Source organism: Bemisia tabaci, chromosome 2 (genome assembly GCF_918797505.1).
Source record: "Bemisia tabaci chromosome 2, PGI_BMITA_v3".
NCBI lineage: Eukaryota > Metazoa > Arthropoda > Insecta > Hemiptera > Aleyrodidae > Bemisia > Bemisia tabaci.
In genome coordinates, this window is record NC_092794.1 from 24,555,780 (window position 1) to 24,582,162 (window position 26,383).

General features: G+C 42.1%; 1 protein-coding gene across 2 annotated transcripts in view; it reads right to left on the reverse strand.

The window, feature by feature from the left end:
* LOC109029933 (LIM homeobox transcription factor 1 alpha) overlaps positions 1-26,383 on the reverse strand; it is a 42,991-nt gene that overhangs the window by 13,579 nt on the left and 3,029 nt on the right. For both annotated transcript variants that reach the window (XM_019040652.2, XM_019040660.2), the window contains exons 2-3: positions 18,841-19,075; positions 1,287-1,485 (exon numbers count right to left, since the gene is read on the reverse strand). In XM_019040652.2, coding sequence (XP_018896197.1) covers positions 1,287-1,485; positions 18,841-18,889 — 248 coding nt within the window. In that variant the 5' untranslated portion in view covers positions 18,890-19,075. The remainder of the gene's footprint in view (positions 1-1,286; positions 1,486-18,840; positions 19,076-26,383) is intronic.

The following is a 26,383-nucleotide window of genomic DNA, read 5'->3' on the forward strand; positions in this document are numbered from 1 at the left end:
CAGTAAAAATACCGGTTTTTCGGTAAGCTTACCAGTCTGTCTTGGTAAAATTACCAATAATTGGTAAAAAAAAGTGAGATGGTAAAGGTACCAACAGCCTTGGTAAAAACGCCGAGAATTTTTTTTCAGTGCACTAAACGGAGAAACATTATTACGGTTATACTAGAGTCCCCTTTATACTGTAGGTAAAGACAATGCGAATCCATTTCTGATTGGTTCCCGTATTTTAGCCCTCCACAGTGTCAAAAACGGGATAAAGATTACATTTTCACCAATCGAGAATTTGCATGCAAATTTTTCATTACTTCATCTGAAAGTGCTTAAAGAGCTGGTTTCACAGTATTTTTTTTATAATTTTCTTCTTAATTCTTAAACTGGCACTAATTCTTCAATTTCTCAGCCGAATTCTTCATTTCTACACGAAATTCCTTGAAAATTTCAAGATCTGATCTTTGATGTGTCCGGAACAATCGGTTACCTTCAAAGATCGTCTGGCCGACGATCTTTAAAAGGCAACGGTCAACAACTGTACCGATGTGCCAGTTTGTGGGCTCTAGTTTGTAGGTGGGCTGGGCGCTTAAAAGTGAGAAAATGCACCGCATAGTGACGTCATCTAGCGGAATTGCCCGTTTAAGCACATGTATTTTAGCAGAATCGGTTTTTTTGGTCATATCTCCCCTAAGAATTGCTCAATTTATGAATGAAGGGTATCTCCTTGTTCAGTTAACCCAGTAGATTCCACTTAAACACGAAATTCATCAAATTTTAGACCCTTGCAAATTCTCCGTTGCAAAGATTATAAACTGGCAAGAATCGGGACATTGCACTGAAAAAAAATTCTCTGCGTTTTTACCAAGGTCCGTTGGTACTTTTACCATCTCATTTTTTTTACCAATTATTGGTAATTTTACCAAGACAGACTGGTAAGCTTACCTTAAAACCGGTATTTTTACTGTTTTTTTTTCAGGTTAGAATACCACTTTTATTGGTAATCAATTCCCGGTAACTTTGCCATTTTATCTCGGTAATTCTACCACAGTCGATAAAAAATATTGGCGTTTTTACCGGGGCTCAGTAAAATTACCGAGAAAGTCAATAATTTTACCGAGATTTCTCGGTAAAATTACCAATTCCATAAATGGTAGTTTTACCAAGAAAAAACTGGGATCAAATAGAACCCTGAATTCTTGGTAATTTTACCCTTTTCTTGGTAGATACACCGAGATTTTTTTTTTTTTTCAGTGTGGAGGTACGGGAAGAATGTAAGAAGTGTGTGGGAGGGTTACCTGTCGTAGTCGGGTTTGCAGAAGAGCTTGTTGTCCCTGATGTAGCAAGAGCGGGAGAGAGGGGAGGCGCAGACGCTGCACGCGAGACAGGATTCGTGCCAAGACGCCTCGCCCACCCCGACGCGCATCAAGAAGCGGTCCTGGATCTGCTGCCCGCAGCCCTCGCACACCTCCCAGCATTTCTCGCTTTTGATCGCCTCTGAAACAGACAAAATACCAAACATTTCAAAATCACATCCAAACGAAACAACTACAAGGCTTACTGCACAACGTAGAAGATAGTAGAAAGTCTTAAAAAGAAATCTTACAGTACGAAAAAAATACATTATGAGCAGGAAATGTCAAGTACCAAACAGTAAATCCGAACTTTTAAGATGGAAGTGTTGGTATCCGGATTTCACATGTGGAACTGGCGGCAAAATTCACTTATTCGCGATGATTTTGAAGTGAAGGGTATGATTATTAGGTGTGGTATAATGTGCGTCCGCAGTCCTTACGCCAAATAAAAAATAGAAACCTCCCCTGAAACTCGCGGATAGTCCAGACCGCGGATAATCGAGGATATATAACTTTACCTCCATTAACCCTCCCGATGAAAAAATTCTGAAACTCGCGGATAGTCCAGACCGCGGATAATCTAGACCGCGATAATCAAGGATTTAATATAACTTCACCTCCATTAACCCTCTCCCGATGAAAAAACTCTGAAACTCGCGGATAATCCAGATCGCGGGTAATAGAGTCTAATCCTTTCCAGAGGAAAAAACTCTGAAATTCGCGGATAGACCAGACCGCGGATAATTGAGGTCAATCCTCTCCCGAGAAAAAAACTCCAATTTCCCTCTAGAACTTGATTCCTCTTTGTTGAGCACAGCTCACGTTTCCTTCTCAGTCGGGGGTGGTATAGATTTGTGCGTTTCCTTGGCAGTTTGTCACCGAGGACCGCACTGCCGTGCTAAGGAAAAACGCCGTATGAACATTCGAGATTTGCCGAATTGCCTCCTCTAAAATGTTTCTTTTTGAGGAAAGCTATGAATATTTTTCTGCGCATTGTTCAGGACTTTCAGCTGAAATTGCAAAAAAAAAAACATCTGAAAAATGGAGATGTTGCCTGCGTGAGGGATTTGCGATTTGACCATTGATTCTTATGCAAAAGTTCGCGAGAAACACGCTGGTGCCACTGGTTTTCTCTGAAATCATCTCCCAAGCTCAAAAAAAGCTCTCAAGTTGAGGCCAAAATGGAGGGGATATCCCACCCTACCCTGAGAGTCCACCTCTACATCAAAACAAACTCTCCATGCAAAGATAGGGAGCAAATACATTATATATTAGCAGTGATGCCGTGTTTTCAGTTTTGTAGTCCCCAAATAAAGTGGCAACCCTGCTAATGTATTTGCTCCCTATCTTTGCATGGAGAGTTTGTTTTGATGTAGAGGTGGACTCTCAGGGTAGGGCGGGATATCCCCTCCTTTTTGGCCTCACTTTGAGAGCTTTTTTTGAGCTTGGGAGATGATTTCAGAGAAAACCAGTGGCACCATCGTGTTTCTTGCGAACTTTTACAGAAGAATTAAAGGTCAAATCGCAAATCCCTCACACATGCAACATCTCCATTGGGAGTTTTCTTGCAAATTTTTCCGAAAATTCGTGGTTTACCAGGGGAAATTGCGCAACGCCTAATGGCGCATACGGCGTTCCTCCTTAGCACGGGAGCGTAGCCAGGGAGTCGGATGCCACTGTGGGCCGGGAGCTTTCACTGACACCTGCGGCGACCTATCAGAGCGGTCGAACGCGGTGAGGAGAGGGCGCCCTCGCGGGCACATAAAAACCCACCCGCGATCCGTGGATAGCAACGCGAGTCACTTTGCCAACCCCCCCCCCCCCCCCACTCCGTCGCGCAGTCCTCGCTGCTGTTGATTATGGCTTAAGCCCCCATTGTTGTGACACCGCCCGGGATCCACTCGAAGCCCGAAAAATCGATCATTAAGGAGCATTGGCGGTTCCAGAAATTTGGAAGCACCGGATTTCCTCCATTTGAACCTATGGAAATGTATCGATTCTTGGAGAGGCCGGGTGCTCCGACAGGAATCGATTGTTTAGCATAGGTTTAAATGGAGGAAATCCGGCGTTTCCAAATTGCTTCATCCGCCTCTGGTAAGGAGGAATAGAATTTACCACGCTAAACTGACAGGTACAGAGATTCCGTGTTTTTGCTGACTTCGGGTTGATTTTCTCCAGGTTACCTCAGCCAACACGATTTGGTCGATATAAACATTTTTTTAAACAAATCGTAATTTCTGGTTATTCCAAGACAACGCAGGATAATGAAAGTGCTATGCTCATGACTATGATTATGTCTGCCATGTTCAAGGCATAAAACGCTGAGTTACAAAGGCATTTTAACGTCCTCCGCTTTTTGACGGAATTTCAAATCCAATTTTAACACCCAACTCGATAAAAATATCGCCCTCCTAAAATCTTGCCTCTGTGGACTGGACTAGGCTCAGCTCTGCTTTGATCAGGGCGCAAAATCGCTGGATTTTAATGCAATCCATGTGCCCACTATATTAGCGTACGAATTGACAAAATCCTGTGCAATTTATTGTGTAGGATATTCCAGATTTTCCCGTTGAAATGATCAGATCAGATTTTTCAACTCAGCTCGAAAAAAAAAAAAAAATCACTATACCTCCGAAGATTTTACCCTCGCGGGCTATAAGGTCCTTCCTCTCGTCAACCGTAACGACATGGAGAGAAAGGAAAAGGGATTCTTTTGCATACAAGTCCGGATGTACCGGGTAGGTAACCGAAGCAGTTCCTCAGTGACGGAAAATTACGGAAGGAAGAACAGAAAAAAGGTGCTTTCAAATTTTTATTTTTTTTAAAAAAAAAATATGTACCTTTTTTCGAGTTATACAGATACACATGCAAATAAAAAAATCGTTCATACTCAAAATAAACTCCGGAAAAAAGGCTTTAGAATCCACAGTCCAGACTCTTGAAAAAAATTGACAAGAAAAAATACTCTTGATTCAATAGAATTGTCGCTTGAATCAAAAGGAAATCGACTTAAATTAAGAGGCTTGCCTCTCGATTCAAGCAAAACCCGATTGAACCAATGGTATTTTTTCGTGTATTTCGTGTTTCGTGGTAATTTTTTAGGAGTCTGGACTTTGGATCCAAGACTTTTTTTATTCGTGGACATCATTCTTTGTACATTTTTCGGGGGAGTCCCCTTTACAAATTTTTACGAGGCAGCCCGAGAAAATGGTAACAAGAGCAAAACAAGGGGGAAACGGGAATAAAGGCTGAAATACAACAATGAAACACCCACTGAGTCATTTTCAGTCGGATTAATACAATAAAACTTTAAAAAAAATTAATTTCGGTCACAGGTTTTTTCATCGACATTTTTTAAATTTTCATCGTATTATTCCGACTGAAAATTATTCAAACGTCTCAGGTGTTTTATTGTTGTATTTTAGCCTTGTTTCCCGTTTCCCCCCCTGTTTTGCCCTCGATCCTCCCGAAAACGATACGAGAAACGTTTGGTATAAATTTTTCCCTGTTGCGTTGGAGTCATCAGGGGGGGGGGGGGGGGGGGGCAAAAAGTCGAATATGGGTAATGCTCCCATTCCATGTCCGTCATAAGTCCTTAGATTCGGAACTTTTTTGTTCCAATTTCTCCTTCTCCATGACCGTCAAAAGTTCCATGACTCTTTTTAGATTTTTTTCAAAAGTTCCGAGAAAGTCCCGGAAGATGTAAAAGATTCGGAACATTTCGGAAATTTCAAAAGTTCCGGAGAAAATTCAGGAAAATCTCAAAAGTTCCGGAATTCGGTATTAGCTCCGGAAAATGGGAGCACTGAATTCGAACACATCAGAATATGGGAGGTAATAGGAATCTGTAATCCATGTTTCAGAGCTCTCGACTAGTGAGCTGTCAACCCTGGATCGTCAATGTCCGCCAGTTGCTCACCCACTGTGCGTGGCCTCTCGCCGGGGGCGACGCGGGGGAGGAGGTGGGTCATAAAAACCTCCATCGCGATGCTCCCTGCTCGCCCCTTTTTATGCTGCCTCCGCCGAGGAATCCCGTCCCACACTCCCCGCCCCCGGTCCCTCCCCCCTCCCCCCCTTTCACCGGAGCGGCACGGCGCTCAGAGTTGTAAAAATAAACCACCCCAGCAGCACATCACACGCGCTCCAGCTCCGGGTCGCGTCGGCCGAGTACGGTGAAAAGTAGAGTACGTGAAAAGTGACTCGGGGTCAGAGGCGATTCAGCAAGTTGGCAACACTGTTTTTTCTCCATTTAAATCCATCAAAAATATCGATTTCAGCAGGGTTATGTCACAGTTAGGAAATACCGGGAAAACCGGGATATTTCAGGAAAAACCTGGAAATGTCAGGGAAAATGATGAAAAGTCAGGGAAAAATTGTTTACTCACCTTTACATGCCTTTGAGAATGGGTTTGACGTTTTGAACGACAAATTTTGTATGAACACTATTTCAAATTATGTCTTTTTAACCATCCGGTATATCTTCAACAACTGACAGGGAATTTTACTCAAATGAGTCAGGGAAATCAGGGAAATGTAAGGAAATTTCATCTTCCAAATGCGCTGTGGCAATCCTGTTTCAGGCAAGGCAAGGTGCCTCACTAGGAATCGATTTTTTACACGCATTTAAATGAGGAATCCCCGTAAAATTTGGCAGTAGGACCTGTGTTCCAAAATACTATAGACCTACAGCCTACAGACCTACTGTAAGATTTCCTAAAGCTTCTAAAGCCGGCTATACAATTTCTCATAGCCTTTTATAGCCGATGGCGATAAAACTATAGCTAGGCGATAAACTGCATAGCCCGGCGATAGGAACTGTAGCCCGGTTTATATGTTTTTTTTATCGATTCGTATTAGCCCGGCTGTATGATTTTCTTCGCTTTCTACAGCCAGTTATATGATTTTCCATCGCCTCTATAGCCGGCTATAAGAATTTCTATGGTATTTTGAAACGCAGCACCTCTCGCCAATTTTTACCAAGGAATAATGGTGTTCCAAACTCGCAGGAATCACCACTGCTACTAAATCGCCAATAACGTTTTGGGTAGACCTCATCAGTCGGTCACATACAGTAGATCACGTGGGTGTGTTTTTAGCAAGCCCAGGGTTAATTTGACCCAGCTGGAGCATCGAAGGGTTAATAATAATCGAACATTCATTTAAGAACTTGTTTGAGAAATGTCTTCCCTTTTTCGTTTATGTTACATACATTTTGTGCCAAGTTTCTTAATGTTTTTCCCTCGCTAATACTGAAATACATCCCACAAAAAGAATCAGAAATCAAATGGGGGGGGGGGGGTGTCGAGGGTCAACACAGCTGAAGACAGGAGAGACATATTTTAGGCCTCATTTTTTAACTTCTCTCTCGAATCTGAGCGACATCTCATAGGCGCGGAGCATTGCGACTTCACGCGCCTTCAATTTTGCAGACGCAACACGGACATCCATCAAGCACGAATAGTCGTATCTCTGCGCCGTCATCAAACGGGCGTCCTTTCCTTGCTCTACTTCCGTATTATGTTGGTTCCGTTTGTCTGATTCGTAGCGGTGCTTCAAAGGCTACGGGAGCAACACAGCTGAGGACGGAAAAGTGTTTTTCCGGCCTCTTCCCATAACTTTTCTCCCCAAGCTGGTCGACGCCTCACCAGCTACACAGAGCAGAATGTTGCGAGTTCACGCCTCGCGCCATCGCGCCTTCAATTTTGCATGTGCATCACGAATCGCACCTTGCGGCTCCAATATCCTAAATTCGGCACCCCTCTTTCCGAGAGTCCCTGTATAGCGAGAGTATAGACAGGTGTGAAACCAGGGCCGGATCTACGTTTCACGTAGGGGGGTGCAAACTCAGATTTTGGCGCCCCCCACGCCGGGGGGTCTGGGGGGTATGGAATACCCCCCAGGAAGGCGGGGGGTTCGGGGGTCCCCCCCCCGGAAAATTTTTGAAAATTACAGCGTACCAGAAGGCCGTTTTCCGTAGTTTTAGCGAAAAATTTATTTTTTTAAGTTTGATTTTTGAGGTCTCAAAGAGCGGTATACGCGCATGTAAAAATACTTGAAGTCGCATTCCTCAATACATTCTTTATGTGTGCTTTCTATAAAGCACTGACAGATACGTACTTACACTTCACATTTTATGAATGAATATTGGGTGTACCAAAGGGTAGGTTGAAGCTCCAGCGAATGAAGGAGGTAAGTATAAGTAACATTTTTGTGATTTTTAGAAAGACGATTTTAATGTTGAAAAGTTACGTGGGGTCTTGCAGCAAAAAAAAATTATTTAAAATGGTATTTTGAGATGAGATTTGTTCAAAATCACCGCTACAGGTATTTTGATTTTTCAGTAATCTCACTTACTCCCTTCATTCACTGGAAGCTTTTTCAACTGTGAAATTGTATCGTAGGGAAAGGCTTTTTTGAGGGTTAGTTGTTAAACAGAGTACAACAAAAACAAGAGAAAGAAAAGGATAAGTAGGTTTTAATCAATCCCATTAGTGGAACGTGCCAATAACATGTTTTAAAATTGTACTTTTCGTGCCTTCCCTGGTAAAAATTGGCAGTAGAATGTGTGTTCCAAAATACTATAGACCTAAAGCCGGCTGTAAGATTTCCAATAGCTTCTGTAGCCGGCTGTACAATTTCTTATAGCCTTTTATAGCCGATGGCGATTAAGCAACAGCCAGACGATAAAGTTTATGCTAAACGTTACTAAATACGGATACTATAGGACTTAGTTAGTTTTTGGACTACCGCTCTCTTTTTGTGCCGTAGTATCTTGATTTATTTTGCGAGGAAAGCTTCGTACTTTTGAAGGATGCCCGTCATTCTTAATATGTTGGAGAACCTTCAATTTCCTGTGATACTGGGCAATACCTCTGGTGTGAAATAGTTGCTTCAGACGCCGTGGCACGCTGCGGCGCGGCGGGCGGGCAGAGAGCGCAAAACGCGCATTGGCGCCTACAAACCTAACAGGGATACCTCACGCATTGCGCAATGCGTGAAATATCCCTATTAGGTTTGTAGGCGCCAGTGCGTCGCCGCCGCTCCGCTTTGTGTTAGGCTCTAATATTTAATCTGGCGGAGTCAGCGTTTTTCAACTCATGATTTTGAAATGTTTGCACACTCTGTATGGACTATTCTCATTTTAATTGATGAAAAAAAAATATGTTTTAAAGGAAAATATCAGAGGCGTGGCGTGCTTTGCGATATATCGATTGATTCGCCATCCAAACCTATGAAAAAAGATCGATTATCAGGGCGTTCGCAGCGAACACCTTAGTAATCGATTCTTTACCATAGCCTCAAATGGCGATATATCGATAATCGATCCTTCACGCCACGCCACTGGAAAATATAATATGTATGTGTTTCGTAAATATAAAGGTACTTCCGTATCAAACTTAATGATTTCCAAAGCACACGAATTTCTACACAATTTCTTATAGCCTTTTATAATCGATGGCGAAGAAGCAACAGCCAGGCGATAAAGTGTAAAGCCCGGTGATAGGAACTATAGCCCAACTGTATACTTTTTTATAGCTTCGTATTGCCCGGCTATATGATTTGCTCCGCTTTCTACAGCCAGCTATATAATTTTCAATAGCCTTCTCTAGTCGGCTATAAGAACTCCTATGGTATTTTGAAACGCAGCTCCTATCGCCAATTTTTACCAGGGTTTTTTTCTGAAAAAATGTCAATTAAGGAATCAAAATTAACCGTGTAGGCAACCACACTTTCGATTGACAGAATGGCCAGATTTGTCAATCTTTCCCGCGACATGGTCGACCGCAAATAATTTTTGATGAGCTTTAACTTACTAAAACTGCGTTCACAGCTAGCGGAGGTTGTCGGCAAAGTGCAATACATACGCAAAGCGATCGCGACATTTGGGAACGTATCTTTCTGGTCATTTTTCGCAATTAAATTCAGAAGGTTAAGAGGGCTTAATTTTTGAAGATTGCCAGAGAGCTCTCTGGCTTGTACCCGAAAGACTTCTGTTTCCTCGACAAATTCATAGGGATCTACGTCCATCGCGTACTTCATGGCGAAATCTTTCGCATGCTTTTTAAATCGTCATCATTCAACTTATTCATCTCTTCGCCGTTTAAAAAGCCCTTTTCCCAAAAATAGATTCAATTTTCCCGTCAATCTTACACGAAAGAAATTCTAAAATTTTAAACGCTGGAATCTTGCAATAGGTTAGTTCTGCTGGTCACAGAATCATGCTCCTTAGAAGATATGAAAACTGACAAATTTCGCCCCTTTTTTCTATAATGTTATTCCTGTTTCGGAACCTACATCTTTTCTTCCTCTCCCTCCCTCCCCTCCCTCTCTCACTCTCTCCAAAAAAAGTCATTGCCATTTTGGCGCCCCCCCCCCCCTAAAGTAGCGCCTCGTCTTCTTTCATAGTTTAAGTTTACAGTCATCACTCATTGTTATTTTAATTTCGTTCTTTCCTTAAATCTAGCGCCTTTTTCACCCCCGAGTTAGCCTCGTTAACCCATCGGAATGCATTTAACGATTCCGTGTGCATTAAAAATATTGGAATTTTCAATCCATACCTTTAATCTTGACGCCTTATGCTCAGTGCTGACTTTGACTTCAGCTTTCAGGTGCTCTTCAGAAGATATGAAAACTGACAAATTTCGTCCCTTTTTTCTAATGTTATTCCTGTTTCGAGCTTTGTGGCGATTAGGCGTGGTAAAGCGCCAAAGATCGCTATAAAAGCGACTCATATGTATGTATTCCTGTTTCGATGTTCGTAACCTCCCTCTCCTCTTCCCCCCTTCTCACCCTCCCTCCCTCTCACCTCCTTTCTAAAAAAAGTCATTGCCATTTTGGCGCCCCCCCTGAAGTGGCGCCCGGGGCACGTGCACCCACTTGCCCCCCCCCCTAGATCCGGCCCTGTGTGAAACTCCGAAAATCCATCAGGCTTCCACCGATGCCTCCGCGAACAAAGTTAGGGCCCTAAAGGGCAGCTAACCTTTGAATTCAAACTATCCAGAACGATTTATCATTATAATTGTCACGACCCGTCTGTTGCAAAGCACGTATTTGACATAGTTTTTGCATAAATTTATTCATTTTTGCGGAAGAACGCACATTTATGAACAACTCAGCCATCTTGGTTTGAATGGGAATCTGAAGATTGCTACTGAAATTGTATGTGTCAAAGGGCTGGCTACCCTTTTGAGCCCTGAGACTTCCATGAAGCAATCTGTCAACTCTCTCGCTATACAAGCACTCTACTATTTCCGTCATACAACCAGAGCTCCCATTTTCCGGCGAACTTTAGAGATTGTCCTTAATTTTTCCCGGAACTTTTGAAATTCCCGAAATGTTCCGGATCTTTTGGATTTTCCGGAACTTTCTTGGAACTTTTGAAAACATTTAAAAGGAATCCCGGAACTTTTGACCGGCATGGAGTGGGAGCAGTGTTCGAAACTCACCTTTGAGTTTTAAGAGCCATGTGGCGCATCAAGCCCGATTTTTAGGCGCCATTGAAGATATTTTAGGGGCGAAATGAACATTTTGCCTACATACTATGGCGCATTTAGTAAGAAGTCAGATGCAAGATGTTTTTGTAACAGAACTAGTAAGTAGCTGTAACTTGGGGAAGACAAAAGCACTAAGAATGAAAGCGTGAAGAATAGAAAAAGCAAGCTTTCACTTGCAGTGCTGAAAATTCTGAGTTTTTTCAATTCAAATAGATTTGTTTTTATTTCTTTATGTGAATTCCTGTGAAAATCCAGATTTTTAGGTAGCAATTTTTAGGGGCCAAGTTGGCGCAGAGCCTTCATTTTTGAAGCGCCATGGCCGATTTTTTAGGCGCATAAGGCGCGTTGGCGCCTATGAGTTCCGAACACTGAGTGGGAGAAATTGGAAATTGGTTCCGGATTCCGGAACTTTTGACGGACATGGAATGGGAGCTCTGATCCATCCAGTTTCCGAAGCGATTACAAGGAAACGTAGAAAATTCGCAACACGGCCTGACACGTATTCGCTATTTCGGGCGGTGTCGGCACTGTTTCGTTTTTTCCGTTTGCGCCCCCGACAGCCGAGCCGACAGAGTCGACCCGTGCCACCCGGCCACCGGTATTCTCCGTTTCGGAATGTTTCCGAGTGACTGCCCGGAATTCCGAAAATATTTCATACCCACGCGCTCGAGTTTAACGCTTTATATGATCGCTCTCGAAATTCGCACCCACCATTCGGGGACCGACGATGGTAACGGGGCAGCCCCCCCCCCCCCCCCGCCTCCTCCCCTCCATCATCAAATGCCAAATTCGACTTCTGAGGCCCGAAAAATTTCCCATTTCCATAACCCCTAGCCCTCCTCATTCGGAAATACTTTCAACTCTCGAAATTTTATAGGCAGTACAGCGCGGCACAATTAACTCCACTTCTGAGCGAGGGACAGGGGATGGGAAAGGGAAAAATGAACCAACAATAAAAAATTATTTGTTTAAAAATTCAATTAAACAAGAATTAAAAGTAAAAAATAAATTAACTATAAGTAGAGATAAAAGTAACAACCAAGACAAAGGTACACAGGCAGCTCGAAACGGAAATGGTAAAAGCAAAACAAGGAAACGGTGGAGACAAGGCTAAAATACATAAAAATACACGGGATGTCACAGTTTTTTACGACACCATAATCAAACGCTAAAAAAGGACAAAAATAAAAAAAGAAACAAAAGTTTTTAAAAGTAACAGAGGCCGGATAAACACTTTCCCATCCTCAGCTGTGATGCTCCCGTAGCCTTTGAAGCACCGCTACGAATCAGACAAACAGAACCAATACAATATGGAAGTAGAGCAAGGAAAAGGACGCGCGTTTGATGACGGCGCAGAGATACGACTATTCGTGCTTGATGGATGTCCGTGTTGCGTCTGCAAAATTGAAGGCGCGATGGCGCGAGGCGCGTAAAGTCGCATTGCTCCCAATGAGATGTCGCTCAGATTCGAGAGAGAGAGATGCCCAAATATGTCTCTCCTATCTTCAGCTGTATTGACCCTCAGTCCCCTATTTTATCTCTGATTCTTTTTTGGGGATGTATTTCAGAAAACGGTTGCTCATCTGGCGTATCTTCGCATTACAAGCGCTGGAGGTATATTAGATACCGCTGCCTTGACATTGTTGAAATACAAAAAATAAAAATTACCTTACGTTATTTTCAACTAAGGTAAAATTGGAGGACTCTTTCTAATGAAGTGCTCGGGCTACCAGAAGGAAAAAAAGAGGAAGCAAAAATGGGCGAATTCTTCGAAAGAATTTTAAAAAGAGAGGATAGTGTGAAATAAAATGATTTCGTGATAAATCGAGAAGAGATGTAGAAATGAAGAAAATGAGGTAAAATGAAGCAGGCGTTATAGATCAATCTTCCAAGGAAAATTACACCGTCCTTGGCTGCATTTCAAAATTAAAAACATCTCGGAAGACGGATAAGTGGAGGGGAGCAGTTTGACGCCTTTGACAAATTTGCTGTTGTTGTTTTTCCCTCTTTTTTCTGGCGCCACGCAGAGGCTCACTTCGAGGACTCGACACCGACGACTTGTAAATGATTCCTCCCGCGAAACTCTGGCTCTGATTACATTTCCTCCATCCCCTCTCGTCTCCTCTATCTTTCCCCGCCTACTGTTTCTTTGAACGCATTTCATCCGTCGTATAAAATGGCGTATTTTTCAAGACTGAAACGATGTCTTTGCACTACTCTCTGTGTGTAGCTGGAAATACAAAAATTCATTTTTATTCAATTTATTTTTCTGCGTTGAAAAAAACTCATATTAGGGACTTGGGAAGACAAAGCGCATAAATGCAGTTTTATTATTTCGAAAAGAAAAAAAACGAGTTTAAAATTTTGGATTTTGGTAAGACCTAGAAAAGGCTCCGAATGCTTTCAAAATTTACAGCAGGTGTTTGTCTTACACCTTCATGGACGTCTTCTGAAATTGTCAGCCCAGTTGAGCCATGAGGCCAGTAGCTGGGCTTAAAGTTACAGTATAAGTCGCATTTATCCCGTGTCCCTTCTAAACAAAAAATGCACTTATCCCATTCGCTGTTTTCTCCGCGTCAAATGACTCAGACAAAATCGCTTAGTATTCTAATAGACCTTACTTTCAACTACCAAAAGTCACGCACAGTTCAATTTTGATCAAAGATATTCTACTGTGAACACGATTTTATTTTTATTTCCATCCTGCCTTTTTCAACACAGAAAAACACAAAACACACATCCAGTCCGGATTTCTGTTTCCCTTCGCCTTTCCCGTTTTATTTTTTTGAAGGAGAACAAATCACTTCTTGAAGTTCTCTACGAATGTGCCTCGCACAGAAAGGAAAAATCACGGATGTTTTTAAAAATTGTCGTGGAGTAGTTCTTCATCTAAAAAATCAAGTATGGCAGGCAAGGTACATTCTTCGGCAGTTTCACCGTAGAGATTTTTAAACACGTGTCTAAGCATTTAGCAAAATACCTGATTTGACTGGTAGCCTGGGACTTACGGAATTACCTATGAATGACTCTGGCTGAGCCTTACGTTTGGGAGAGAGGATACTGATTCGAGGAAAATATTAAAAATAATCACGGTGGAAAATCGTGGGGGAAAGCGAGTCGGAGGGAGACGGAGGGAAGGGAGGAATCAAAAGAGGAGCCATGCTTCACTGAAGTTATTGGTTTCCTCGTTTCCCAGTCTTCTGTCGAGCGTTTTTTCCCGGAAGACTGTATCGCGGGAACCTCCTTCCATCGAGTTTTCAGATCCGGCTGTCAGGTATCGTAAAAAACCTCCCTCATTTTCGTTAATTCAAACGGATATTTCAGCTGTTTCAACCACGATCTGTCAGCTGCTCTCGCCGAGCATCGAGGCACCCCGGTGAAATTCCTCGCCGCGTGCGCGCTGTTCAAAATGGAGAGAACTCATTTCGATTCCTCGGCTTAAACCTCCAACCCCCCCCCCCCCCTCTCCGCCCCTCAGGTTTTTGCAGACAGAGGCGACATGAAGCAGCCTTGATGTTCATCGAAGTTTCAAAAAGAAAAAAGGAAAGCAAATCATCACAACAACTGCGTCACCGGGTTTGAATGCATCGCGCATCTTTGCAAGTGTATAGGGACGTTCATCAAACAGCACACGGAGAAAACTTTTCTGCTTAATCGATTAGAAATTCGATTTAATTATTCCCGGACGAGAATTGAGAGGCTTGGAAGACAAAACGCATAAGTGCAGTTATTGCAAAAATTGAGGTGTGAATGATTTTAGGTGAAACTAGTCTTGATGCATCTTCTGGGGAAAATTTGCACTAAAATTCTAATTTTCAAGCATCGAAAAGGCAGTTTAAATTTCTTCTCCTCCGCAAAGATCCATGTAACTTCGAAACTTTAAACACGCATTTTTCGAAATAGTAAAAACTACACTTATGCAATATTGTCCTCCTAATCCCTCAATTCTAGTTGAGTAAATAGGGATTATTAAAAAATTTAAAGGAAGCGGGCTCCTTTAAAAGATAGCCGCAAAAATTATGAAAAGTCGGCCCCGGAGATCTCCAGACGGAGCTGACAAAAAATGAAAATTAAATGTCGGGGTGAGCTCTTTGCTAGACACTTTCACAAATCAGATTAGTCAGAAATAATTTTTCAGCTAACTTTAAGAATTTATTTCAAAACTGAAAATCTCAACACGGAGGGTATAAGTCCACCCGAGTACAAATTTCCTTCAAAGACGTATGCTGTTTGGTGCAACACTAAAATTTTGGTGGCTCTGGGGGAAAATTATTCTCGAATGGGCTTTTTCCCTCTGTACTGAGATTTTCAGTTTTGAACTGAATTCTTGCGCACGTTGGCTAAAAAATTACCAACATGTCAATCGAACGACTGGTGCGTCACCCCGCAATCGATGCAGATTTGAATCAGGCGATAGCCTGTGTCACACTATCAAAATACTTCATCAAAATGTCAAGGTCAAGCGCCGTGATTGGTCCAAGTCATCAAATAAGCCAATCACAACACCTGACCTTGATATTTTGATAGCTAGCTTTAATAGTGTGACACAGGCTTATAGAATTGCTGGGCCAATTACTCAACTCTTTGGTCATCAGTCATCATTAGGCGGGAATCTGAGCGTCGACTTCCGAAAGTAACTTTTACACCATAGGGAGGATAGCAGTATGGGGTCTCTAAAATATATCTCTCTGTGGACAACATCGTGGGTCGCGGCTCAGGGGTTGAAAGGAGGTCGGAGGGTGACTTCATGTTCCGAGGATAGGGCCAGGACTGAAATCGTTGAGAGACTTATGGCCAACATTACGCCACTTTACGACGTGTCTCGTCAATATTGGGTCTCTCGGGTGAAAGGGGTGGGCGACTCACCATCCTGAAGGGACACAGGGTAAGACTTTCGGGATAGATGATCATACACCGTTGGCTCATCGTCAGTTTTATCTAAATTGAGGCTCTAACTCCTTCATCTTGAATTGTGATGGAATTGCAAGGAGCACGAGGCTCAATACGCAAGGTTATAAATAATATAATTTGGCTTCCATGTAGAAGATGAGTCGAGTAGTTGATCTGCTGATCCGTTGATCGAGTCAATATTTAAGGGGCTTGGAGGACAAGGCGCATAAGTGCAGTTTTTTTTTTTTTTTTTTTTTTTTTTTTTTTTTTTTTTTAAATGAGAATTGAGATAATAATGATTTGGTCTGTGGTCTGGGCAATATTCGTAAGTTGAGATCAACCCCACATCTTAAAGATTCAAAATTCGCGTTCTCTTGAAAAAATGCGTACGTCGGCAAGGTTCCTTTTGACGGAAAATGCCTCAATTCGCGACGTGACCTCAATGCCCCTCCAGTTTGACGATCGACTCAAGGTTACAGCTTATTTGTCTGTGCTGTGGGTGGTTGGTGTGGATATTGAGATAAATTTGGCCTTATCGAGTGCATCTGTGGACGAAAGTGCCGGCAGGTCGATTCTTGAATCGTTATCGAATGACCCCGATCGATAACTCCCTATCTTAACAATGCTGCGTATCGATCGAGGTCATTCGATATCGATTCGACAATTGAGCCCCGGGCGGGTTGTTTGCCATCGGGACGCGAGTGACGCGAGGCGGGAGCAATAAAAGCTGTCAGCAAGGTGCTTGGACCCGACGCCGGTTTGCGCCCCCGCTGGCCATCGCGTCGCCCCTGGGCCCCAGGGGTGCTCATCCATCCCTGGCACTCCGCCCCGCACCCGCGCTCGCGCAAGTGGCAGGAAGTCGCATCCCTTCACCTGCGCACGCGTCCGTAGCACGTGGCCGAGATATCTGCCCCTGATTCCAGCATGGATTTAAGGCTGTATTCATACGTTGTCACCTTCCGGTCAAAGTATCACAAGCGCCATGCGACGTCTAAACATTTCCGCCGCTATTTCGTTTTTTTCCAGAGAAATTGTTGTTTGAATCTATTCGAAAATGTCGCTAAGATTTCTTTTTGCTGCTGATAAAATTCAGTGAAATTTTTGAACAGATTCAGCCATCAATTTCTGTGTGAAAAAGAAGATGGCGGTGGAAATTTGTAAACGTCGCATGGCGCTTGTGATACTTTGGCCGGAAGGTGACGGCGTGCCCCTTGAACAGCTCCTGACCGTAGCTGGGGAAGCCCCGAACAGTTCACATTTTGAACAGGGGAGGTAGCAGGACACCCTAAGGGTAGAATAAAATAGGACGGTTTTGATGGAACTTTAGTACACTAGAAAAAGTCTCTTGAATCCAGAGTCTGCGGACTCTTAAAAATTTGATTAGAAAAAATACTCTTGATTCAATCTGAATTTTGCTTGCATCAAAAGGAAATACGCTCAAATTAAGAGGTGTGGCTCTCGGTTCAAGCAAAAATCCGATTGAATCAAGAGTATTTTTTCTCGTTAAACTTTCCAAGGATCTAAGATCCTAGGGTTCAAGGAACTTTCTTTCAGTGTGAGAGTTAAGAATTAAAATTCATAAAACACAAAGTAAAAAACCTATAATTTGGACGAACTTTAAGGTTGGTACACACCCACTCTAAAATGTTTAAAATTATTGATTTTGCCTTCGTGTTTCTGTAATATTTCATAGTGGAAAATTCTACTTCTTCTTCATTTTGTATTGGGGCCTCCTGAGGGAAGGAGCTGTTTAAGGAATGACTGTGAATACGGTACATTCCCGTTTTCCTTGAGTTACCATTTGAGTTTGACTCTAGAATTTAAAAAGTTTAAGGCTGTCTTCAATTAAAATCAAAGACATTTATTTCTCACAAAAATTTACGTTCTAGCACTCCACATCCGTTTCAATAAAGGCCACTTACACTCGACCGTAAGATAAAAAAAAATTCAGTCCAAAAATATTCGAATTTGGAAAATTCATGTCAAAGTCTGGAAAAGTATTCTGCAAAAATTTTGGCCTTGAAAACGCAAAATATTTTCAAACAAAACTGGAGAAATGGTGTTTTGAAATTCAAAGGCAAAAAAAGTAGTTTCGAGTGAGAGCTCTTAGAAGTTCTATTCAAGCATGTTCAACAGCCGACGAATGCGTATTTAACCTGTTGACTGCATACTTTTTTCGGGTATAAGATTCGGAGAGTAGCTTAAGCTTCGCATGCACACAATCTGGACCGCACGTAATTTGTGGTGTGATGTGTGTCGCGTGCAGTGCCGAATCAAGCTGCGGGTTTTTGTGTAGGAAATTTCTTTTGTAACGTGCTCGGATGACATCCAACGGGTGTTGAAGAACGACACGCAAGACAGCTCGTCATCAGATCTCTCGTGATTTTGACGGTTTAGACGTAATTGGGAGTTGTTCGAATCCAACATCTCTTTCTGTGTGAACTTTGAAACCACGATGGTGCAATCGATTTAAATTGAAGACATTTATTTCTAACAAGTCAACTTGATTTTTTTTTGGGTGGGGGAGAGGGCAATTTATTCAACTTAAATTCCTTTATTATTAGCTTAGGAATCTACAGCCACCTATACAGAAATGAGTGAATGACATTCAAAGTTGACGCGTCCATGTCCAAAAGGAATTTCCTGGCTTTTCAAATGTGTAGGGATTAATAGGCCGAGTAGAATCTGTTTCTGCAGATCCACTGCCCTGCCGTGCTAAAGAAGAACGCCGTATGAACATTCGAGAGTTGCCAAATTTCCCCGAGTAAAACATGTATTTTTGAAGAAAGTTATCCTATATTTTTCCTTGAAATTTTCCGATATTTTAGATTGAATTGGGAACAAAATTGTCTGAAGAATTGGAAGAAAAATATTCAGAATTTGCCCAGTAATATTGTTGGTCATTAAAGGAAATATGGCAACGCCTGACGGCTCATACGGTGTTTTTCCTTAGCACGGCAGTGCATTTCCGTGCTTTGACGCTTCTATACTGGGATTTGATCCCAGGACCTATTGACCAGGAGTCAGACGCGCTGACCACAAGGCCGCAACTTGGCCGGCTTAAATTGATTTTCTAGTGAGGAAATGAGAAATAAAAGTAGAAATCAACTCACCTGGGCCGGTGATACAGGGATGCAGAGAATCTACCATACTTTGAACCATGGTCGAAGCAGCTCATAGAACACCAGTAGCAGAATAGCTGGCGACTCTGATTCTGGACGCTAGCAATTTTCGTTGTCTACATCCGTTTCTACCGTGGCGTCTCCTAGGGATCTTTGTCCGGAAAGATACCTCCGTGGCCACATCATCGATTCAGTCCATTTTCCGCCACGCTGCCCCCTCCGCCCGCTGCAACAGACACGACTCAAAGTAATAAAGAGGACAAAATAAACACAAGTAGAAGTTTAAACAGGAAATTTCAGAGGGTACTGCTACTGAGAACACTAAGACACTAAGAATAAAGTTGGTTCGTAAAAAAACTTCTCTTGCGTTCGAGTCGTGTTATGACGATTTTAAAGTCTAGCAAGAAAAAAGTTTTTCTTGAGCTCTGCGTGACCACGTCCAATGCACAGGCGGATCCAGCAATTTGGCAACACCGGATTTCCTCAATTTAAACCTATGTTAAATAATCGATTCTTGTCTGAGCACGTGGGTGAACATTCGAGGGTTGCCAAATTTTCATTGATGTAGCGTGTTATTTTGACGAAATTTAACCATATTTTTCCTTAAAATTTTCAGATATTTTAGATTAAATTTCGTACAAAATTGTGTGAAAATCTTGAAGAAAAATATTCACAAGTTTTCCAGGAAATTCGGTTTTTATCGAAGGAAATTTGGCAACATCTGAAGGTTCATACGGCGTTCTTCCTTAGCAGGGCAGAATTGAGACTTTACTGTATTTTTTTCTTACTATCGATCGTGGAAACGAAAACAACTCACCCGTTCAAAGCGGCACCGTTTACCTCTACGATACGAAAGGAGGCTGAGTTGTGTGCACAGCAAAAGCGGGCGGGGAGGGAGGGTGCAGGAAACCAAATAAAGGAGCAGGGGGGTCTAGAAATGGAAGAAAGGGGTTGGGGGCACAAGTATCCCGGGCCGCGCGGGGAAGCGAGGGGGTTTTTCGAGCACGATAAGAGGACGAACTTTCGCGGCTAAGTCTCCCCTGCCCGCCCACGAAAGTTGGGAACTTTGAAGAACCTCGGAGGGTTGGAGTCTGAGTAGGCGTGACTGATTCGTTTCATTCGGGGTGCTGGATTGGAAGGAGCTTTGGCGGCGTTGCCACTCCGGGCGGAAATTCCCGATTCCACCGTGAGGATAGTTGGGATTTATGCAGGAGAATCCGCAACACCGGATTCGGTCTTCGGCGACCCGCAATCTTGAGTCAACTTGAATCGGGTCTTGGGTCTTGCGTCTGCATCTCTGGAGTTAACTTTTCCTCGGCTCCGTCGGTGCTGCGGTAGAGTGAAAGAGGAGGGGGGGGGGGGTGTTCTGTGTGCACTGAAGTTTGGTCCCCTTATAACATACTGCAGACGTTGTAGCGAAAGGGTTGGAGCACTGGTCTATCAACGATTCTTAAGTTTTCGGCAAAGATAAGACGAATATCGACGGTGAAACTACCAAACCACGTATCTCGTTTGCGGTGTTTAAAAATCTACACTCGCATTTTATTTTTTTTAATTAGACCAAATCAATATTATTCCTTGAAATTTTCACAGAATTTTCTCCGCACCAAGAGGAAAAATCACGGTAGTTTTCAAGAATTGACATTGAGTAGTTTTCTATTTAAAAATAAAGTATGACAGGAAGTCTGCGACGTCGCAAACCGAGATACGTGGTTTGGTAGTTTCACCGTCGATATGTAAGTACTGTACTGCCGTGGCCAAGGAAAAACGCCGTACGAACGTTCGAGAATTACCAAATATACCCGAATAAAACATGTATTTTTGAGGAAACGTATAAGTATTTTTCCTTGAAATTTTCAGATATTTTAGATTAAATCGTGAACAAAATTGGCTGAAAAATTGGAGGAAAAATATTCACAATTTTCTCGGTAAATTCGGTTTTTCTCTAAAGAAATCTGGCAACGTCTGAAGGCTCATACAGTGTTCTTCCTAAGCAGGGCAGTGTAGAGGCTCAATCATACACTGGGGAAAAAAACACATTGGATCTAGAGTCCAGACTCTTGAAAACATCGACAAGAAAAAGGACTCTTGATTCAACCAGATTTAAGCTTAGATCAAAAGGAAATCCGCTCGAATTAAGAGGCTTGGTTCTTGATTTAAGCTTAAATCTGATTGAATCAAGAGTATCTTTTCTTGTCGATGTTTTTAAGAGTCTGGACTCTAGATCCAATGTGTTTTTTTTTCCAGTGTAGGCGGTCCTAGACACTTCGAATGGGGATGGGGACGTAAGGAAGGGGGGTCCGGGGAGGCTCCTTCAGAAAATTTGCGAGATTGTAAAGCATCTGATATGCAGTTTGAGTCAATTTTTTCATGAATAAGTACCAAATATGAGCAACCTTCCTTCTTTTCTCCTCCATATCTTCCTCTCTTTGTTTATTTGTTTGTTTGTTTGTTTCTTTCTTTCTTTCATTTTTCTTACACATTTCATTTCGGGCAAACGGAGGGAAAGTACGCGCCCTCTGCGCACCCCCTGGAACCGTCTATGATCTCGATTATCTGGACCTCGGTGACCCGAGACCTCTTTTATTCGAAATTCTTTCTTACCGTTAAAAGGTGGTATTTTTGGACACGACACCACGCAAACTGATTTTTTGGGAAAAAGTAGTGTACATTTGAGGTTTTTTGTATTTTTCCCGATTATATGGACGTATTTCTATCAAACGGACCTAAGCGCCATAGGGTGAGGAAGGTAGAGGGGGGCTTGGATTGGCGGCGGATTCGAGCGTCCGGCTGATTCCGTCCTATACTCGCAATGCTTTTTCATGGCGCTTAGGTCCGTTTGACAGAACGCGCTATCCGGAATTCTAAATTCCTCCAAAGAAACCCAAATTGGCGCTTAGTTCCGTTTGATAGAAATACGTCCATATGATCATACTGGAAAGAAAATCCGTCCGTGGAAGTCCACTTGCTGGTTATCCAGACATGTCGCCCGCGTTTCGGGCTCAGAGGCCGAAAGTTCCGGGGGTGTGCCAAAAGCACCCGGATGAGTCAAAGCTTCAGCTTCGTCATCCGTGACTTGCAATGTTCATGAGGCTGGTGCCAAAATGAGACGTTGATGCCGTTGATCTTCGACACCTCAATGCTATTCTTTATCGCACGAAAGCAGCGTACATTTAGATACCACTATTTGAGCACGACGGAGCTCACATTGCATACCTCTTTAAATGAAGGAGCGCGTCATTGATAATACATTGAATCAAGGAATTTTTTTGCCAACTCTAACCCGCTATAAGGGAAGGCTCCATTTAGTAAATTGGACGTATTTCTGCCAAACGGAACTATGTGCATTATGATGTGAGGCATGTTATGCACAATGTCTTACGAGTCTCAGGGCTCATGTCCTAGTGCACATAGTTCCGTTTGGCAGAAATACTCCGGTACATATCGAAGCACCTCGATGTCTGACCAGAACTTCGACAGCTCGACCTCAAGTTTTCGGATGCGAGATCAGAAAACTTCAGAGATCCATATGCCCTCAACTTCGGGTCCCAGGTCCCATGCACGAAGTTTTTTTCTCCGTGTGGCTGTATTTCAGTGGCGTGACGTGAATTGCGATGTATCGATTGTTATGCCATTTAAACCTATGGTGTAGGATCGATAATTAAGGTGTTCGCTGCAAACACCCTGTTTATCGATTCTTTTCCATAGGTTTAAATGGCATAGAAATCGATACATCGCAAAGAACGCCACGCCACTGCTGTATTTGATGTCATCATTAGAGTCCTCTCACAGAAGAGCGGGAAGCGGTGATCAAGTGAAATCCGACAATGACATATTTTTGAGCCTGCGTCATAAAACATAGCGGTTTCACCGGGGGGAAAAACTCGATTCGCGGAGGACTGAATCCCATTACGGAAAGAGTCTTACATACAGGAAGACGTCAAATCAGAAAGCGATTTCCTCCTAAGCCCAAGGCGGTCCCCTCGCCCTCATGCGTGTCGTTTCGAAACTTTCGTTCAAGTTTTCCGCAATCGTGTTGACTTTGTTTTCCCAACGGATATCCTCATTTTTCACTCACGCACCCTGTTGCTCAACAACCGACGATGTCAAATCTACACGAATCGGAATTGGAGCGAGACGTGCGAAGCCATATCGATGGTGAGAGTCGGAGAACGCGTATCTCAATTGGACTGCATTTTGCAATTCGGAACCATAAATTCTGGCTCTTCTGGAAAAACACTTATGTGCATAAGGAAACTAATGGTACATACGTTGTTTTTAAACCGGGCTAGAATCTATAGGTCCAAATTGCAAAATGTAGTCCAATTACGAATGCCTCGATATATCGGTTAATGTTTTATGAGGCGTCTAGAGTCAAAACCGGCAATCCCCCACACCCTGTCTAGAAATTTTGCGGTCATGTTCATTTTCTGCGAGGAGCAACCGAAACTTCTAGCTGTTTTTAAACATTTTCTAAATTTTCTCTAAAACTTGAACATGGAGGCTTTCTCGTCCTTTCATTTTTAAAATTATAATGATCGCGCGATTTTTAAACACGGCAATGCTGCCATGCTAAAGAAACGCCGTATGAGCCTTCAGACGTTGCTAAGTTTCCTTTAATGAAAACCGAAATTGCTGGGAAAACAGTGAATATTATTTTCCAAAATTTTCAGACAGTTTTGTACGCAATTAAATCTAAAATATCTGAAAGTTTCAAGGAAAAATATGCATACATTTCGTCAAAAATACATGTTTTATCGAAGGAATTTTGGCAACTCTCGAATGTTCATACGGTGTTTTTCCTCAGCACGGCTGAATGGAGATTTCCGTTTTTGGTTCTAGACGCCTCATTGGGGGGAAAAAGAAGAAGAAGAAAAAAATCGATGGACGTTATCCCCCGGAACTTTCATAGAATATAAATGAATTATCAACCACCTTTTTTATATTGATATCAAGGTAATATCGACAAGTTTGTTTTTCTCACTACCCCCCCCCCCCCCTCTTTCTCCCCCGCTCCTTCTCAGTACATATAAAAAAGTACGTTTTCAGTAGTGTATGGGTATGATTCACCGATTTACTCGCATGAGTCTGGCAGCAAAGCGGCCTTATTAAACCGCATCAAGAGTTTACGCATAGGATTCTCAGCTCCAAAAACACCTGATTAACTACACCTTTCGTGACCGCATGGTTTTCGGTCGAGTCATCGATTTCGACTAATCGAGATTCGCTAGTTTCGGGTGTGCTAGTTATGAAGACATTGACCCTAGAGGTGACACTCGAACTTCGAACGAAAGATTTGCCTTTGATAAAGTAGCCTAATGAGCTGAAATATTCTAGTTTCTGCAACATAACCGATTCGCCATATTTTAACCTTAGCGCAGGAATGTCCTCTGTAAAAACAGCTGAGAAACTTACGTTGATTTTAATACCATTCAAGTGATTTTTATGGTAAATCATCCTTCGGGTAGGTTAAAGAGGTCTCAGGCATGGTGAATGGACTCAGGTGTAAAATCACCAATTTGTAAACAGGAATAAATGGTGCGGGTAAAATTACTTCCATCCTGCTAAAATCGGCTCAGATCTAGTGGCTGACACGTGATCACGTGAACATGTCAAGTGGAATTGTTCAAACATTTTACGCAGAGTAACTCTAAAGTCCGTCCATTTTGACCAGAATGATTTCTTTTGTCTCCATTTTTAGTGATTGGAATCGATTAGTTGTAAAAAACTACTTTTTCACATTACTGACAGATTACAAACTTTTTCTGGTGCTTATCTAAATTTTTTTCCTCAGTATAAAATATCTAAATTCAAAATGAAGATGCTCTAACGAAAATTAAATTGTTTCTCTCGCAGTTCTTGCTCCCGACTACCCAAAATGAAAGCTCTTGTGATTACATGATTAATTAAATATTTTTGTATGTTATTCTTATCAAAATGAAGCAGCATTAAAATAAGGAACTTTTGCATGTAAGCATATAATGTTTAGAAAAGTGCGTATAGTTGTAACGTCAAAGATTGCTATACCCTTTTAAGATCTAAAAAGGCACAAATTTTATTCATAGCAGGTATTGAAAAGTCATTAGTCTACCATTAGCCTTGGGTAACTTCAGCAACTTTCCGCCTGAAGTACTCGTCTGCTGTTCCACTGAAGTTTGTGCCTTCACAATGCATATGAATAATATTTCACGCAGTTTGAATACATTAACAGCAGAGTGAGAATAATACTTCAGACAGCACTTTTATTGGGCTATCGCGAACAGGCTTCGGTTCGAAATATAACTCATCGATCAACTGATGACATGTAACTAATGAAGCGTCTGATCCACTGGTTTTAACAAATGAAACTATTGTTCCTCTGAGTTCAATTAACTCTGTACGTAGAATAGAATAGATTTGCTCAGAAATATACGTCAAAATCAGGATAATACACCTTTAATGAAGATCGTTTTCGACGAAGACAAGTACATTAATGTATTTATCTAACCATGCATACTGTATATACAGCATAAAATAAAACAATTTTTATAACATTTTATTTTCAATGCTGAAATATGACTTTGATCATGAAATCCTACGTATAGATGACTATGATTATTCTTCATTTTAGCGTTTGAAAACCTCCAATTTTTTTTTTTTTTAGATCCCGTATGTATATTTAGAATTAAATTTCAAAAGTACGCAAAATGTCACAAATATATATGATAGAAAATAAGGCCCGGCGTTAAGGACGACATCTGTCGATGGGCTCATGACGTCGTTTTTCGGTTTAATGAAAACTAATTGAGTGATGTAACTGTGTGTTATTCAAGTAGATAACTATTCAAACTTTCGAGATTTTTTTTCTAATTTTTTTGGTGGGGGGGGGGGGGGGCTATGCGGCGCAATGAAGGTGAACTTCAAGTGCGGATGATTTATGTCGAATGAACTCGGTCCATTGGTTCAAAAAGCGAGATCAATGTGCATTTTTCGAATACAACTATTCGTACTCTCCGGTATGTTTGTTGCATATGCGGCAGAATTAAAGGCGAAGGCGATGATATCCACCGACAGAATTACACATCCTTCATAGGTTCAAGACAGACAGCAGGATGACTACATGTTTTCAAATAGCTCAATTTGCTATCCGTGCTTCACAGGAAAGCCGATTCTTATCACTTCTCATAATTTTTGATCTCTCTAACTTTTTTCTCATCTTTTTTCTTTCCTCTCATTTTAGCGTCATTGCAGCGACGGCGCGCTGGCGTTAGCTATTCCTAATACGCCACCCTTGGCCTGGCCCTGAATCGATGTGTTTGACAAAGTACTTCAGAGAGAGAGAGGGGTATAGACCCACAGTGGATTGAGTCAATCAGAGAGGTCAGGCATGAAATTTTTAACTAAAACTGCAAATTTTGATGTTTAAATTGTCTTATTGAAACAGAGGTCATGTTCGGAAGTGCAACATTCTCTCTTCGACAAATCATCACTTTGTTTGCAGGTATCGGTGACAAATGAATATGGATTGGAGTTGTTTGCCCTAAGAAAGTTTAAC